Source organism: Haliotis asinina, chromosome 7 (genome assembly GCF_037392515.1).
Source record: "Haliotis asinina isolate JCU_RB_2024 chromosome 7, JCU_Hal_asi_v2, whole genome shotgun sequence".
NCBI classification, from domain to species: Eukaryota; Metazoa; Mollusca; class Gastropoda; order Lepetellida; family Haliotidae; genus Haliotis; species Haliotis asinina.
Window position 1 is genome coordinate 31,026,945 of NC_090286.1, and position 16,769 is coordinate 31,043,713.

At 40.5% G+C, this 16,769-nt stretch overlaps 1 protein-coding gene across 1 annotated transcript; it reads left to right on the forward strand.

Annotated features, from left to right (window-relative positions):
* Positions 1 to 3,296: 3,296 nt before the first annotated feature.
* LOC137291949 (aggrecan core protein-like) lies at positions 3,297 to 4,595 on the forward strand. Its single transcript, XM_067823502.1, has one exon. It carries the CDS (start codon positions 3,297 to 3,299, stop codon positions 4,593 to 4,595), a length of 1,299 nt encoding a protein of 432 aa, XP_067679603.1.
* Positions 4,596 to 16,769: the final 12,174 nt, after the last annotated feature.

A 16,769-nucleotide genomic window follows, 5' to 3' on the forward strand; every position in this document is an offset into this window, starting at 1 on the left:
CCTACATAACGTTGTCTGAAATGAGAAATTACGATGTGATTTCAGTTAATGAGGTGATGGATGGCGGGATGAAGCCACCCTGTTTTTTGTTGATGGTCTGTTTGAATCTTTTGACATGGTTAGCTTCACCGACAGGAAACTAACAAAGCCAATCACATCAAAAGACACCGAAACGTCGTATAAAATGAACAACCCAACCGAAATTCAGAATTAAAGCCTACTGCGAAATGTCCCTTAAAGATATACCGAAATGGTAGTCATGAACTAAAATGAGTTTTACTAAAATGAAATACTAAAGTCCATGCACATTTTGTGGATTTCGATGGTGCATTTTTAATTCTTAATTAGTATTTTAATGCAGTTATCCACAGTAGCAAGCAATATGCACACAACATAAATCTGCTATCGGATAAGTGTTGATGTCATTGATCGACTGCAATCGTCATTCTGCTATTTGATCATAAGCTTTTCATAAAGTGTTGATGTCATTGATCGACTGCAACCGTCATTCTGCCATTTGGTCATTGACTTTTCATAGTTGGTGCACTGTCCACGCGAATCCATCCCCAGTGAAATGTTAATATCACTACTAGTGCAAAGTCCGTTTGAAGCTATTGTGAAACTTTGGTTATCGACAAAGTGTCTTTGGAAACCTGCTAATTAGAAATCGTACACTGTGGTCGATGCTCCACTGTTTACGGTATGAAATACGACAAGAATAAATTGATCACTCTCATTTCGCCTTCTCAGTACCTCGACATACCCTCACTGACAAATACTCTACCCACCTATCCGATGACACATTTCGTATGCTATATAAATTCTAATCAACTACATACAACCACAGGAACATAGCCTTGTTCTGCTTAATCTGACCACTAAATCTGACCAAATAGTATGACAGCATTGCCAAAATAGAAGAAAATATTGAGTTTAATTGATCCAGATAACTGTACGCATTTACAAATCATAATATCCTTATGTCACGTGAATCAGACTGTCATAAAACCTTATCGGACTCGCTGACATTGAATGTGGAACTGTGTTTATTACGGCAATATTACGCCAATAAAACCAATTTAGCCCAAACGACCGCGACGTGAATATATTGCCTCACCATGACTGTTTGTGAAAAATATTCTGTGGCGGCTTTGTGTAGATGTTGAAAATATGGCATCCCCGACTGTGCAGGTAAGTGGTGCTATTATGTACACATACATATTCGGTTAAACCATGGGCGTTGAATCTTACGTTAGTGATACATCCCCGAGACTGCTCACGAAACTCCGTATGATGGTGGGCGGTGCTATGAGTGCTTTGAAAATTACACCATCAATACGAAACGAAACAGCTTTATGAATTATCTTTTGGTATTTGCACATATTGCAGATTTCTTTGTGTGTCTAAAATCTAGAATTTGAAAAGCCTGAAAACAATTGAGTCAACAAGGATGGATGAAACAATTCGCGATATCACATGCACAGATTTTCTTGAAACCAAAACCGTTTGGGTAGTTTGGAATTGTGTCTGCTGTACATGAGAGCAGAGGCAGAAATTCTGCTGCTTGCAGGTGAAGAGAGACAATAAAGAAAATGATTCATTTTTGTTTTGCAACAGGGTGACAGTTTTAACATCTCAGCAAATCGATCCGACTCAACCTCATATAAATCGTTAAATAGAACAATCACTCTCCCGGTGATTTTGTCATCCCTGAAAGCAAGACGCAGGTACCCATAAAACGTAGCTATCGTGTGTCAACTCCAAACGCTGCTAAGTGCGAAACCAAGCGATAATATCTTGCATGTTTTAAATGCACACATGACCGCACTTGAAGTTAAAAGAACACTGACGTCATTTGTTGCAATGGAATCCACTATGAACAATTTATGTCACGTGTTTTACTGGGTCTTCTAGCCTTCGGGCACTGCTCGATAGTTATCTCAACTATATGACTTTAGTGTGGTTTAGTGCTCTGCGCATTTAATATTTACCAATTTATGTCTGAAATCCTGCATTAATTTGTCCCGACGCGTAGTGATATTGCGTTCCTTCAAAGGGTTTCGTTTGTAAATGAATTTGCAAAGGATAATATCAAAATCAGTCACATGTTACATGAAATATGTTACTGGAATCACATTCAAGTTCAGAATAATACAAATAAATCCATGTCGTTGTTTCTCAGTACTCTTTCGAACAGAAAGTTAGTGTATATGTTTTAACGCTTTTAACAATGTTCCATCAATATCACGGCGTGGGACACCAGAACTGGACTCCATACATTGGGCCCATGTGAAGAATCGAGCCCGGGTCTTCGGCGTAACGAGAGAATGTTTTAACCACTTGTCTACCTCATCGCCCCTCTTTGAATCAGTCGACTGGTTGATATAGATAGAGAATCGTTAGTAACGGTATATATGCCTTCTATTCTTTTCTTCCCCTATTCATATGAATGAATGAATGAATTAAGTTTTTGTTTGACGCATTGGGGTTTGGTGATGAAAACACGCCTACCATACGTTGATTGATCTGAACTCCGCGCAGTGCGTTAGTGTCCAGTACGGTCCCATCAATTCAGAGTGTAGTCCAACCACAAGACGCTGTCAGTAACAGTTTAATTAAGCGGACATAGGTGCAGGGGTCATGTCCGGTGTGTGTTGTATTGTAACAGTAAAACCCCATGGGAAGAAACAATTACTTTGAAAATCATTGTGGTCTGACATGACAAACCGTCTTCCTGGACGTCTCAAAAACTACTCGAATTAACTGCGAGGGGCGGAACGGTTTCACTGACTCAGCGGGGATTCGGAGAGTGGTGCCCGAGGGTCTCACGTTGGTCAGGACAACCTTGCTCTGCGAACACGTGTGTGGTGGAGCTTGTGAAAGAGGTCGCGGCTGTGTGAAGTGTAAGGAGGTTGAATTGGGGATAGTTGGTTTTAAGAAGAACAAATTTAATGAATGATTAAGGGGTGTATGTATGTATGGGTAAGAAGGATGTGAGAATATTGTTTGCTTTTCATTGCGACATAGCATTTACCAACGTTGAAATCGCGACGAATGAACAGCGGCAGTAGAGGTCGTCGTTAAGGCAGCAGTAGTAGCGATAAGAGAAGTAAACGCAACTTTTGCAGCAGCAGAAGACATAATTGCAGAAGTAGCAAGAGTAAATGCAGAAGTAGCAAGAATAATGAAATAAAGCCATAAGAAACAGGAACAGAAGAAGTAAAACAGAAGTAGTCGCAACAGAAGACGTAAGAGCACAAGTACCAACAACAGGAGAAAAATCAGTAGCAGTAGCAATGGAAGAAGTAAACGCAGCAGTAACAACAATAGAAGAAGTAAACGCAGCAGTAGCAACAATAGAAGAAGTAAACGCAGCAGTAGCAACAATAGAAGAAGTAAACGCAGCAGTAACAACAATAGAAGAAGTAAACGCAGCAGTAACAACAATAGAAGAAGTAAACGCAGCAGTAGCAACAATAGAAGAAGTAAACGCAGCAGTAGCAACAATAGAAGAAGTAAACGCAGCAGTAGCAACAATAGAAGAAGTAAACGCAGCAGTAACAACAATAGAAGAAGTAAACGCAGCAGTAGCAACAATGGAAGAAGTAAACGCAGCAGTAACAACAATAGAAGAAGTAAACGCAGCAGTAGCAACAATAGAAGAAGTAAACGCAGCAGTAACAACAATAGAAGAAGTAAACGCAGCAGTAGCAACAATGGAAGAAGTAAACGCAGCAGTAACAACAATAGAAGAAGTAAACGCAGCAGTAGCAACAATAGAAGAAGTAAACGCAGCAGTAACAACAATAGAAGAAGTAAACGCAGCAGTAGCAACAATAGAAGAAGTAAACGCAGCAGTAGCAACAATAGAAGAAGTAAACGCAGCAGTAGCAACAATAGAAGAAGTAAACGCAGCAGTAACAACAATAGAAGAAGTAAACGCAGCAGTAACAACAATAGAAGAAGTAAACGCAGCAGTAGCAACAATAGAAGAAGTAAACGCAGCAGTAGCAACAATAGAAGAAGTAAACGCAGCAGTAGCAACAATAGAAGAAGTAAACGCAGCAGTAACAACAATAGAAGAAGTAAACGCAGCAGTAGCAACAATGGAAGAAGTAAACGCAGCAGTAACAACAATAGAAGAAGTAAACGCAGCAGTAGCAACAATAGAAGAAGTAAACGCAGCAGTAACAACAATAGAAGAAGTAAACGCAGCAGTAACAACAATAGAAGAAGTAAACGCAGCAGTAGCAACAATAGAAGAAGTAAACGCAGCAGTAACAACAATAGAGGAAGTAAACCCAGAAGTAGCAGGACAGGAGAGTAAAAGTTGCAGTCGCAGGAATAACAGAAGTAAAAGCATCAACAATTGCAATGGAAGAAGTACAAACAACAGTAGTGGCAATCAAAGAAGTGAAAGCTTGAGTAGCAGCCATAAAAGAAGTAAACGCAGCGGTAACAACAATAGAAGAAGTAAACGCAGCAGTAGCAACAACAGAAGAAGTAAACGCAGCAGTAACAACAATAGAAGAAGTAAACGCAGCAGTAACAACAATAGAGGAAGTAAACCCAGAAGTAGCAGGACAGGAGAGTAAAAGTTGCAGTCGCAGGAATAACAGAAGTAAAAGCATCAACAATTGCAATGGAAGAAGTACAAACAACAGTAGTGGCAATCAAAGAAGTGAAAGCTTGAGTAGCAGCCATAAAAGAAGTAAAGGCAGCAGTAGCAACAATAGGAGAAGTAGAAGCATAAGTATCAGAAACAGGAAAGGTAAAAGCAGCAGCAACAACAATATGAGGAGTAAAACCAGCAGTAGAAGAAGTAAATACAGCAGGGGTAGCAAGGGAAGATGTAAACGCAACAACAGAAGAAGCAAAATCACAGGTAAAAGGAATAGGAGGTGAAAGTATCAGTGGCGACAGCAGAAGAAGTAAAAGCAGTAAGAACGGTAGATAATTGATAATTACAAAGCAGCAGGAAAGGACTAAGATCAGCAGATATAGTTGACGTAGACGTTTTCGCCATAGAGATCGGAACTGTAACATTTAGCCCGTTGAAGCTTCTTACTCAGCACAGTAAACAGTAGAAATACAAATGATCTAGACATGAGTTTTAATATCGTGACTGAAACTCTGCATGTTATTCGTAGGACCTATTCGCCATCGGCGTGCTGGCCAAAATATGCTGACAAAGGGTATTTCAGTTGACATCGAGGAATGCCTGAGTCAAATTACTTCAAATGATAATGTTTAACGTAAATATCTACGTGAATGATAATTGTCAGCAGCGCCTATACCGGATCTGCACAGGCCGTGCAGCTGTACCCGGATACACAATGTAGACGCAGGTAAGGCACACACTACACACGGCATCACTTGTAAATACATCTATTCAAACCTTAGGGTATAATGTATCATTATCGTGTCTTCAATATCTAGGTTGCAATCTTTTGTACTACTGACTGTCCTTTCCAAAATGGCCTGATTTGACGATTGTGACATGAAAATTAGTATAATTATATGTTATTGAATAATGAATAATTACGAGGAACGCCGCAGGGAACAGAGGTGAAAGACGGGGTTGACTGGGGTGAAATCAGCGCCATAACAATACATGAATTGAAGCGTCAAAACGTAACAAATACGAGGAACATTCCACAACTGCGCTATGGTCATGGGAACGGATGTACTAGTACTAATATGATGACAAGAGGGCGTATTGTATGCAATTAATAGAAAGAAAAGATAGCATACATTCGTTCCTTCAAACAAGAGGAAGGAACGCAATACGTATTGAGTATACACTCTGGCACTTGGTTTAAAAATGAAACAAACAACATTATTCGATGGTAACTGTGTTTCACATATTATCAAAGTTGCGGTTTCGACTTTGGGTTTGTAGTGTTTTCAGACTGCTAGAGTTGTCGTAATGTTTGTAATGTTTTGTTTAAAATGTATATTTGTGGTCAGCGTCTTGTTGGACGTACGCCTCTTAGGCGCATGAAAATAAGACACAAAAGTTTCTGTATTTTCTATACTGGGTCTTGACATTCTTGAGACTTGTAGGATACTAAGATGAAAATGAAATATTGGAAAGTCACAAGCAAATTCTCTACTGCAGCTGGTCACGAGTGAAACCAAGAATTAATTATCTGATCATTGGCATCATATTTCAAACTCAAACATTTGCCAAGAGGCGATATGTTGATGCATGCATGGGTTCCTTCGCCTAACCTCACATTTCAGTAATGAAATTCAGTATGGCACGATTTGCTTATGTAATCACCCCCCACCCCCACCCCTCTCTCTCTCACGCGCACACGCACACACACACGCACGCACACACACACACCTTTGTGTGTGTGTTCTCTGATGAAAGCATGATTGAGCTCATACGACGTTCAAAGAAATAAGATACATAAAGGTGTACAACTGTTTCAGCGCTTTTAAAGTTTACATTATGTTTTGATTTCACATTTATAACAAAACGCGTTGGTTGGTTTGTTTGTTTTATATTTTCGTAGTTTCTTTTTTCAAATGCGTAAATATATCACTTTTGTGTGGACTACGTAAATCGTACTATCTAACTGACAAAAAAATGAAATATGATCAAACGCATTCACCTACCAATTCTCGGTCAACAAAATCACAGCGGGGGTGGGGTGGGATGTTGGGTTGGGGGTGGGCAAAAAACACCCCAAGCATCCAATTTAGAAACAATGCCATGAAAAGAAGCGTTTATTATTATTACCCAAAATCGAAACGAAGGGTCAACCTGAGGTCAAACAAGGGCGATAACTGTAAAAACCAGTGTGGCATTAAGCTGTCAAGCTATTGAACAGCATGTCTTTTGACATTAACAACCGATTCGACGCCAAATCCGTATCAGTGGATGTCGGCACTCGACAATATGAGGTCATCATGCAATAAACTGACAGACACTGAATCAGTACGGGCTTGTAAAGATCGTGGGGATATACCTTAACACCACGACATCTGTGGACATTCACAAGCAAATTACGTTAATAAATGTGTCTATTTCACTGAATCAAAGGAACAGTGAACACATGGCCCATAAATGTTGAGGAATTTGGAATAGCATGAACAAGTATGAATCGCGGTTGAAGGACATTAAATAGTACTCAAATTACATACAATGGTCGCTTCAGCTGGAAGGTGCTTAATAAATCTTTCATCTAGACATTATTGTTTTATTAACAATCCAATGCAGTAGAAATGAGTCTGTGGTTTACTGTAATCTTGTTAACGTTTCTGGGATTTTCAGACGAAAAGATGATTCCTTTGTTAGCAGGCAATATTATTAAAGGTAAAGTGGGTATGTTTTGCTGAGGGACACATCTTATCACAATGTTAGTACTGTGTCACCAAATGCTTTTATCCATTGGATGCAAGACGCTGATTTACTTATGATCATCATATTGACAACTGACCTATCAGCGCTGGTGTTCATGGATTCTTCGAAGTGGAAAGGTTTCAGACTTGTGTCACTTTCTTTCTCACCCCAAAATTCAGGTTTAGAATCGTCATCAACACACTCGTTACAACCAACGAACAGAATCTGCTGATCAAGGTTGCTTACTTCGTTGATGAAAGTTATCTACCCCAGTTATAGATCGATGTTCATGATCTCAGTCACTGGATTGTCTGGTCTAATGATTGACATATCGTTTGAACGATGCTAAGTTTGTCTTTTAACATCAACCTATCAAAACTCTCCCTCTTCTTAATACTGACTCGGAACTTACTGATTTGCAACTAATTCACTTCAGATTTCCAAAGGTTTAAACTCCAAGTTACTCGACCATTTTTCTTTGGGGTCAGTTTGGTTTCAACATCGCTTTATTTGTTCCTTCTTTCTTTCTTTTCTATATTTCTCTTCGTACTTTCGTTGTTGGGGTTGCTGTTAAGGAGGGGACACTTTAAAGTTGGGATTAATTGTGGCTTGGTCAACTTCGCAAGTCCTGAAATGACAAGGATCATAGCCCCACATTGTAATTTACAGTCTGAAATCCCATGAAGCAACAAGAAACAGCACGGGACCAACTTTGCCATCGGTGCTTCCAGTCTGATTTTTTCTTGGGATTGGCAATATTCTGGCGAATATAAAAAAAGTTTTAGAGGCACGTATTGGTCAAGTTGATGCATGAGTAAATTGGACATGCTCAAGTCATGAAGAATATTTGTAATAAAACAAGCGAGTTTGACTTACTGTCCGCGAAGTTCATCCATAATTAATTAACTGTACAGGTCATGAACGAAATTTATAATTGTGTACCAGGGTCGAAGAAATGACGTGTTTATAATAAGAAAGGGAGATATCAAACAGAACGTGTCTTTCACACCGTCAATCAACCCCATTTAATTCAACAATTCATGACAAGTTAGTCGTTAAACAACACAATACGTTTCAAACTGCAGGGGTCTGGAAAGGCCATCTTGATAGAGAGAAGTTTCTCGCGGTATACCAAACACATTGTCCACCCCGACGGGAGGTTGACCAACAACCACTAGTAACATACGATCGCGGCTCGACATCAAATTATCTCCCTTGGGGACGTGACACCAGGCGGAGTGATTCTATGGCGCTGTGGGCCAATAGGTCATCGGAAGCCATTCTTCGTTATGACACCGCATAATGACGAAAGATCTACTCTAATGCGAGGTAATGGGGGATTAAGAGATTACATCTACACGTGATAGCTGAATTAGGTGAGAAAACTGTCGTAAAAGGGCTTCCACGACAAACCCATACTGGGGGATTAGCTGAATTGTCCTGCACTTCTGAAGGCTTAAGAATCTGTTGCAGGTATCAAGCCTATGGTATTGTTATAGGTGTAAGCTACTTAGGAACAGACTAATCCTGGTTTAAGCCTAAAAACGTTTCCAATTTTCAACAGCAAGTAGCACATAATCAAAGGCACGCTGTGGCTCTGTTCATTTAGATGTCTGAAGTGGAATGACCATAGTGATTTTAAATGTATTCTGTACCACTGATATCCGGAGTCCACTCTGTTAATTTGAACACCTGTTTTGCTCTTTGCAACCGACGCAATCTGCTTCAGGGGGTGGGTGATATTATTTGCGGATATTATTAGTTGTATGGTTTCATATAATCGCCAAAGTCCCAAAGTGTCGTGCATTTTGTGCAAAGACGACTGGGGATACTTTGGCGGGTTATTTTGGTCACCTAGACATATTAGGGTTTTCAATTATACGCACGTGAAAACAATTATTTTAATGAACTTATTCAAAAATGATTTAGAAACAAACGAGTCAGTGTATTGCTGCACATTTAGATTTATTATGACTCAAAGTTGTTATGATACTTTTTTGAACGTCTTTTGAACGTCTCACGTCAAGAACGACTACGTGCAACTGGCATGTTGAAATTTGCAACTAGACAAAGCATTGCGGTACGAACTCTTAACATTGCGCCGTCGGTAATTAACATATTACATTCATGACATCGACGGACAAATGACGTTGATAACAGACGCCAAACTGGTCGACCAAGAGCACCAAGTGCACGGAGCCGTGGTCAGATTGTCTCTCCAATGTGAGACAAGTTTCATGGAGTTACGGGTGTTAGAGTGAGTGGACAGACGACACGTAATCGGCTACACAGATATAAAATCACTGACCCTCATTACAAATACAAGGGAATAGTCAGCTGATTCCGGATTAGAAAGTATTGTTCTCATAGCAGATTGATTGTTGGAGCGGTTATTTAGTCCGTAATACGCAGTTCAGAGTCGTCAGATAAACACCAAGCTATATTAAACGATAAATTAAGAACATTTTTGCAGGGCTCTGAGAGCAGTCCAAATTGTCGAGAAAACCGCATTGTACACAGTCCGGATTTGATAGATTGCACTGTATGAAACCCCAGTAGTTGTGAGACCTTTTATCTAATATCTCTCGAAAAGTATATATTAGCTGTTTTACGACATTACATCACGAGGATTTATAAAACTTAGGGGGCGGTGGGGTAGGCTAATGGTTGCTCGTCACACCGATTACCAAGGTTCGATTCCCCAGATGGGTGAAATGTGTCAAGCTAATTTCAGGTGTCCCCATCCGGAACATTGCTAAAAGTGCTGTAAAACGAAACTCACTCACTGATAAAACTTACTAGGACACAACTCATTCATCAAGCGATAATTACGCGTCTTTATCAGAACTCCACAGATCAGAAAAGCTGGTCAGGTCAGAGGAGCGAGCCAAGCCTTGACAGGTTGACACATTAGGTTTGTCTAGACAGGGCAACAGGTGAAATGACACATAGATATACGTAACAGAACACAAACAGTTGACATGTCTACACGCCGTGTGGATGGTCACTTGAGGGCCATGGTCGGATGAGTCCGGGGCCTGGACCCCAAACAGACTACAGAGGGTGTTCACACGCTCATCCAGTGTAATTTGTAACTGTTTAGGAGAACAGTAATGAGTGAGTGAGTTTAGTTTCAGTCACATTGGCAGTATTTCTGCCACATTGTGACCTGGTTAGTCACCCAGTTATACATCTTTAACCACACTGGTATTATAGAAGTGTTTTGTTTTGGGCTTGGTTTTGTTTGTTTGGTTGCTTTGCTTTGCTTTGCTTTGCTTTGCTTTGCTTTGCTTTGCTTTGCTTTGGGGGGTTGTTTGTTTCGTTGTTTTTTTTTTTGGGGGGAGGGGGTTGTCTATTTGTATGTTTTGGGGTTTTGGGGGTTTTAGGGTTTTTATGTCTGGGGGTTGGGGGTGGGTGATTGATGGATAGTATTTTAGATTGTCTTCTGTTTTGTGCAGTCGTAAACAAGGAACAGTTTTTATATGGTTTCTTTGTTTGTTGTCTTGGGTTTGTTTGGGTCTTTTTGTTATTGCACGCCCCAGTCAGCAATATTCCATCTAGGTGACGGCGACCTATAAATAACTGAGTCCAGTGATTGACAACATGAGCATCTATCTACTTCAATGGGATGTTTTGAGATTCATCAGACGAGTGAAATCAAACGCACCCGATCCTGTTAGTCACCTTTTCTTGAAGACTGGTTCTGCCCGGAGGATACATATCCAACAATTTTAAGGTACATAGATGTGATGAACCCTTCTCCGTTCCCGCCCCAGTGTTATCGAGGTTTGTTCATCCAAGGACTATCGGAACCACGTGGCTCACGAAAAGACTTAAGGCTCCTTTCACGAAGCAATCTTACTAAGATTAACTTTAACCCATTTACGCACAGGGTCTTAGATTTTCATCAAATTGTCTGAGCTGGTTTCTTTAAGCAAGCAAAGAAATGAATGAAGTGTCATTTTTCCAGTAAATAAACTTTTCCATACATTTTCACCGTACACAATTTTATGAGTGAACTTAAATTAGGTAATATATTAGGCTTATGTGGTGGGAGATCAACCAGTTAAATCTTACAATTGACTCATTTATGTTATTTTATTTCAGAAGGATGAGTGTATCAGTAGGCAGCAGTTAGTTTGCCTGTAGCTACCAATATGTTCCCTCGTCTTACCATATGGGGCAGTGGGGTAGACTTGTTGTTATAGCGTTCACATGTCATGCAGACTCGGGTTCGATTCCTGACATAGGATCAGTATGTGAAGTCTATTTCTGGTGTCCCCCGCTGGAATATTTCTTGAAGCGACCGAAAACTAAACTCACTCACTCTCACTAAAGACCTTAGTAGTGTCCCCAAAACATTGGCATTATCGTTGTTTGAGAAGTATTCAAATATATTTTAGCACTTTTCAGCTGCCCCGCTTAATCCCCATCCCCATCCGCACTCTCGCCTACCCCTCTGCCTAACATTCCCAGCCCTATCTTGACATGATCCTCTACCACTCAGACCCAAGGCTCCCTCCCCCAGATCACCCCCCATCCTTCACCCCCACCCCACCCCGACCAAACCCCGATCCCCAAACCTTTAGAACAAGTATAGCCAATAGAACAAAGCCCAACCCCACAATACTCTGCCAATTTGTTCTGTTCGTCCTTTGATTTAACGGTGTGACGTCATCCAAAGACCGCGTGTGAAGACCCTTGAAGAGATTTACTCCATGTCACTACAGTGCTATTCATTCACAACCCATTCCCTGTGAGTCCCACGTGACTGACGAGTACTTCCCCCACCGAATTAACAGTTATGTAAATGTTGTCGGCGACTCAAGGTTGTTCAAGAGATATACATCACCCTAATGCCGTTATTACTGACACCTTTAACCCTTTGAACTCTCAGCCGGTTTACTTCGCACAGTATGATACATGCAGTTATGCTGAAATTGATCAGTGGGTGCATATTATCACCTCACGCAGTTTAAGCATCCGTTGAACCCACTAGTGGCCCCAAAACGCTTTCTAAAGATTGTTCCCAATTAATCTTTGTGACCCGCACCTTAAACAGTTGTTTCTTGACCAGTGCCTCAACTCAATCGTCACTTAATGCTGTAACACGCACCTTTTGTAACTCCCGTGGACATTGGTCAAGCTATGAGGTCAACAATGGATGAAGGTGGCAGGAATGTTGGAACATATTTTTCAATGAATTTAATCCTTTGATCTTGCCACGGTCGGGTGCACGTGTTTCCAAACAACCTGTGGCTTTGGTCAACTCAAGGTGATTGAGGAGGAAATGATATGGGCATTCGGGTAGCCCGTTGAAAGAATTCGGGGTAAAAGGGCTGGCTGTCTGTGGGTGAAGAGATTCGCAGGGGTATTTTGATTTATCAAACACTTGTTTCACCCGAGCGACAAGCAACTGTGGCCATTTTTTATGTCAGAGCGAGGATCTTTTGTGGCACGTGACATTTTGGTCGAATTGGTGGAATTAGTCCTGTTGTTAGTGAATGTTTGTTGATTAACTGGTTGTTGGAAATGGTTTAATTTCGGACATATTGATACAAAACAAAGAAAACGCGTGGAAACTGGATTTCGTAAAAAGAATTACAAACACTATGAAAGCGTTTCTAGGTCAACAACAGACGCCGAAACACTAAATATTTCAACGTTTGGAAGGAACATAGAAAGACCTTTATTTTCCAGACATTTTCAATCTTTACGACATCGAACATGGAGTGTCTGTTTGGAATAAACATTTTTATGAAATGTGTGAAATCCATTTCTGATGTACCCCGTATTGATGTTGCTGGAATGTTGCTAAAGCGGTATGAAACGCACTCACTCGTGTTTAGCCACCCTCAAACGTGTGCACGTACTTTCTTGGGTGCGTGAGTGAGTTTAGTTTCACGCTACTTTTGGCAGTATTCCCGCAACACTACGGCGGGGAACATCAGAAATTGGATTCACACGTTGTACCAATTGGGGTCTTCGGTGTCAGGAACCAACGTTTTAACCACTAGGCTACCCCACAGCCTCATACTTTCCAGACAAGGACAATTCACAACCACGTATATTTCTCAAAACAATTAGAATATGAATATGAACAATAGATATTTGTCACCGCGGCGAATGAGGATAAGGTTTAACATTCCATTAATGTGTACTTGAGTTTTATATAGTTTTGTTTCAGTTTCACTATTTTCAGTTTCATCATATGTGAGAGGAAAGGTCAGCGTGACAGTTTCAACATATACCGCCTACAAACATTACAACAACAACAGCAACAGCAACAACCACAACAACAACACTGACAAACCGAGAAACACATTCAGTTCGCATCTCAGGATGATACTGACGCATTCCTAAGAGGAGCAACTCAACATAGCCATTTTGTTTGTTTGCTATTGTATCGCTGCATTCAGCAATGGCCCAGTTATATGACGGCGGTTTGTAAATACTCGAGTCATAACCGTAAATCCAGTGATTGACATCATGAGCATTCGATGACCTGATTCAGCCAAGTCAGCGAGCGTCACCACTAATCCCTTTGCTCGCATCTTGTCACAAGCTTGGGCTGATGAAGATCAGAACTGAATCAGTTCTTCCCAAGTCGCGGTTTTTGACATCTAAACGTCGGGTCATTTGTGTCTGTTGTACGAGAATAATATTTTTTCATTACCCCTCTTTCAGGTGTGGTAGATGAACAATTATCTGCGAAAAGGTTTTCAGGATCTTTTAGTTTCCAGGTTTAGCATTCTCATTTAGTGAACTGGACATCGTCAGCCTGAACAAACGTACCAGTGAAGATCCGGGTGAGAACTGATCTTCAGCAACCTAAGAAGAGGCGACTAACGGGATCGGGTGGTCAGGCTTATTGTCTTAGCTTACACATGTCAGTACGTACTAATTGTATGCCTGTGTTGTTGAAGACTGGATTGTCTGGTCCAGTCTCGGTTGTTTACACACCGCCGAAATACAGCGGGAATGTGCATACTGCGGCATAAATCTACATTCACACACCCAGTCTAGACAAAATCCCTCTGTATTCACAGGACAACGGTGAGTTACAATGAGTTCATCCTGAAATTTCCAAATCCTAAATTTCTACAGGAAAGATAGGGCCAGGGTTCACGGCGGTTCACGTTACTGATTCTTAAACACGGCGTAAATGGTTTGTACATGATTATATTGGCAAGCTACTCCCCCACGTACATTAAAGTTATGCAATTGTGATATTAAAAAAAATAATATTCTCCTACTTATTTACATTACGCCTACGTCAGAGGTACAAAGAAACCGTCAAGCCTTGTTTGTTATATATGTGGATCTGCACACCTGTTGAGCACCATTCCGGGCGTGTTAGTGACACCGTATTGTGTGGCTGGTGGGTGCGGTAAATATTGTTTACATGAAAAGGTTTGTCCATACAATTCCCCACACCTTACACCGAACACTTACGACGTCCGCCTACTACAGTGTCATCGAATATGTACTTGTATACTATCTGGCGTTAAAGTGCATTTGCACAACTTTATGAAAGGTTACGTTGTCGGAAATGCGCCCCTTACGTCGAGGTCAGACTTTCTGTTGGTTTTCATGGGCAAGGGTGACTTGATTGCTTCAAAAATGAAAGAACGCTTTATAATTCCACGCAGCGAGGCGTAGTTTTCCATTAACCTGGAGCGCAAGACCTATGATTATCTTTATTTTTAAATAAAAGCACTAGAACTCTGCAAATACATTGCATTGCGATACATTGTGATTCAAGTACCCGTATTGTGATATGAACTGTATTGCAATATATTGTGATTCAGTTACCCGCATTGTGATATATATTGCGATATATCGGGAGCTTGCCAGTAACTGACACGAACTGTGCATGTCGATCCTATTTCCTCCTTTATAAATCCCTAAAATATATGTTACGGCTCTGATGATAACAGCAATCTCAAAATTATATTGCATAGTGTTTTTATACAGCTGTTACTGAATAACAATAAGGAAATCATCTGTTGACAATGAAAGTGTGTGAAGATCTTTATTTAAAAAATAGAGACAATCTCAAAACCTGTACCCAATATACAGATTCTAAGAAACAATATAACAATAATTATAGTTTGAAAGGTTCATTGCAGTAAACCTTAATAACATAATAACGTGTAATCGCAAAACAAGATACAAAACTATCCGAGAGGCGATAGGGATTGCATATGGTTTTGTCCTGATTTGGGATGCTTTTTAATCTATTCTCTAAGGTCTCTGAGATTGGCTACCTGAGGCTTTATACCATGACCTAAGCTCTAAACCAATTTTAAGTCACTTGATTTAAATCGAAATCCAAATAACATCGCATTAACCCGTCGTTGGGTGAAGATGGTCGATGCTGAAATACTAACGTTAAATCACCGAAAGATGCAGTACTACGGGTGCATTGGGTTGTAGATGTAAACACGAAGTCCGACAGGATAGGAAGTTACGAGAGCTTTGAGAAATGGGTCCCTGGACCTAGATTTTCGAAGCTGTCCTAGTGTTAAGCTGTCACACGTTAACATTAACTAAAGACTATCTTACTCTAAGAGAGTGCTTCAAAAATCTTGACCCTGGAGCGTACATTATGTCATGTGAGCACAGATCCTCAATACCTTCGAACATACCGGAAGTCTTCGCATGGACCTGGAGACAGTAAAACTTCGTAGAGAGTTTTAGATTATGTCGTATGAACTTAGAGTCTGTATAACTATATATGAACACGTATACATAACGTCATATGAACTTGGAGCATGTACGCACGCATGCACCCGCGCTCATGAATTCGAAGTTGCAATCAATCAGATACAAAGAAGAGGTAGGATAGTAGTAGTAGGAACAGCAGCAGCGACGGTAGTAATTGTGACTGTCGCCGTCGTTTTCGTCGTATTTTACGAGTTAAAATACCATGCGAGAAAGATTTTACACAACTTCTGCTCAAAGTTGAGTGAATCGTTCTCTAGTGTAAGGGAGATAACTCGTTCGAGACTATCTTGACAAGCGTAGACGCCGACCGCGATGGCATGAGTAACTGTGCTGTTAATAAGCTATAATGCACAGTATTCACTATAAACACATGTAGTGAAACAGCACAGCGATCTATCCCTGACTCTTCTTCAACAGTCAATTTCCCAGTGTTGATAGCCTGCTTGTTGTGTAAATTTGTGTAAAATGTTAATATCTCTACGAATCTCCTGGTAAACTACAGGTAAATGACATATTTTTGTATGTCTGTCTGTCTGTCATCTATGTAGTGAGCAACTGACCACACCACCGCCTCATCGTCAACGACGTCGTCGATTGTAAGCATCTCTTTGGTAGTCAGTGATAGATGACATTCTTGTTGTTTGGTGTTTCAATGGAACATTACAGAAAGACTGCTGGACGATCC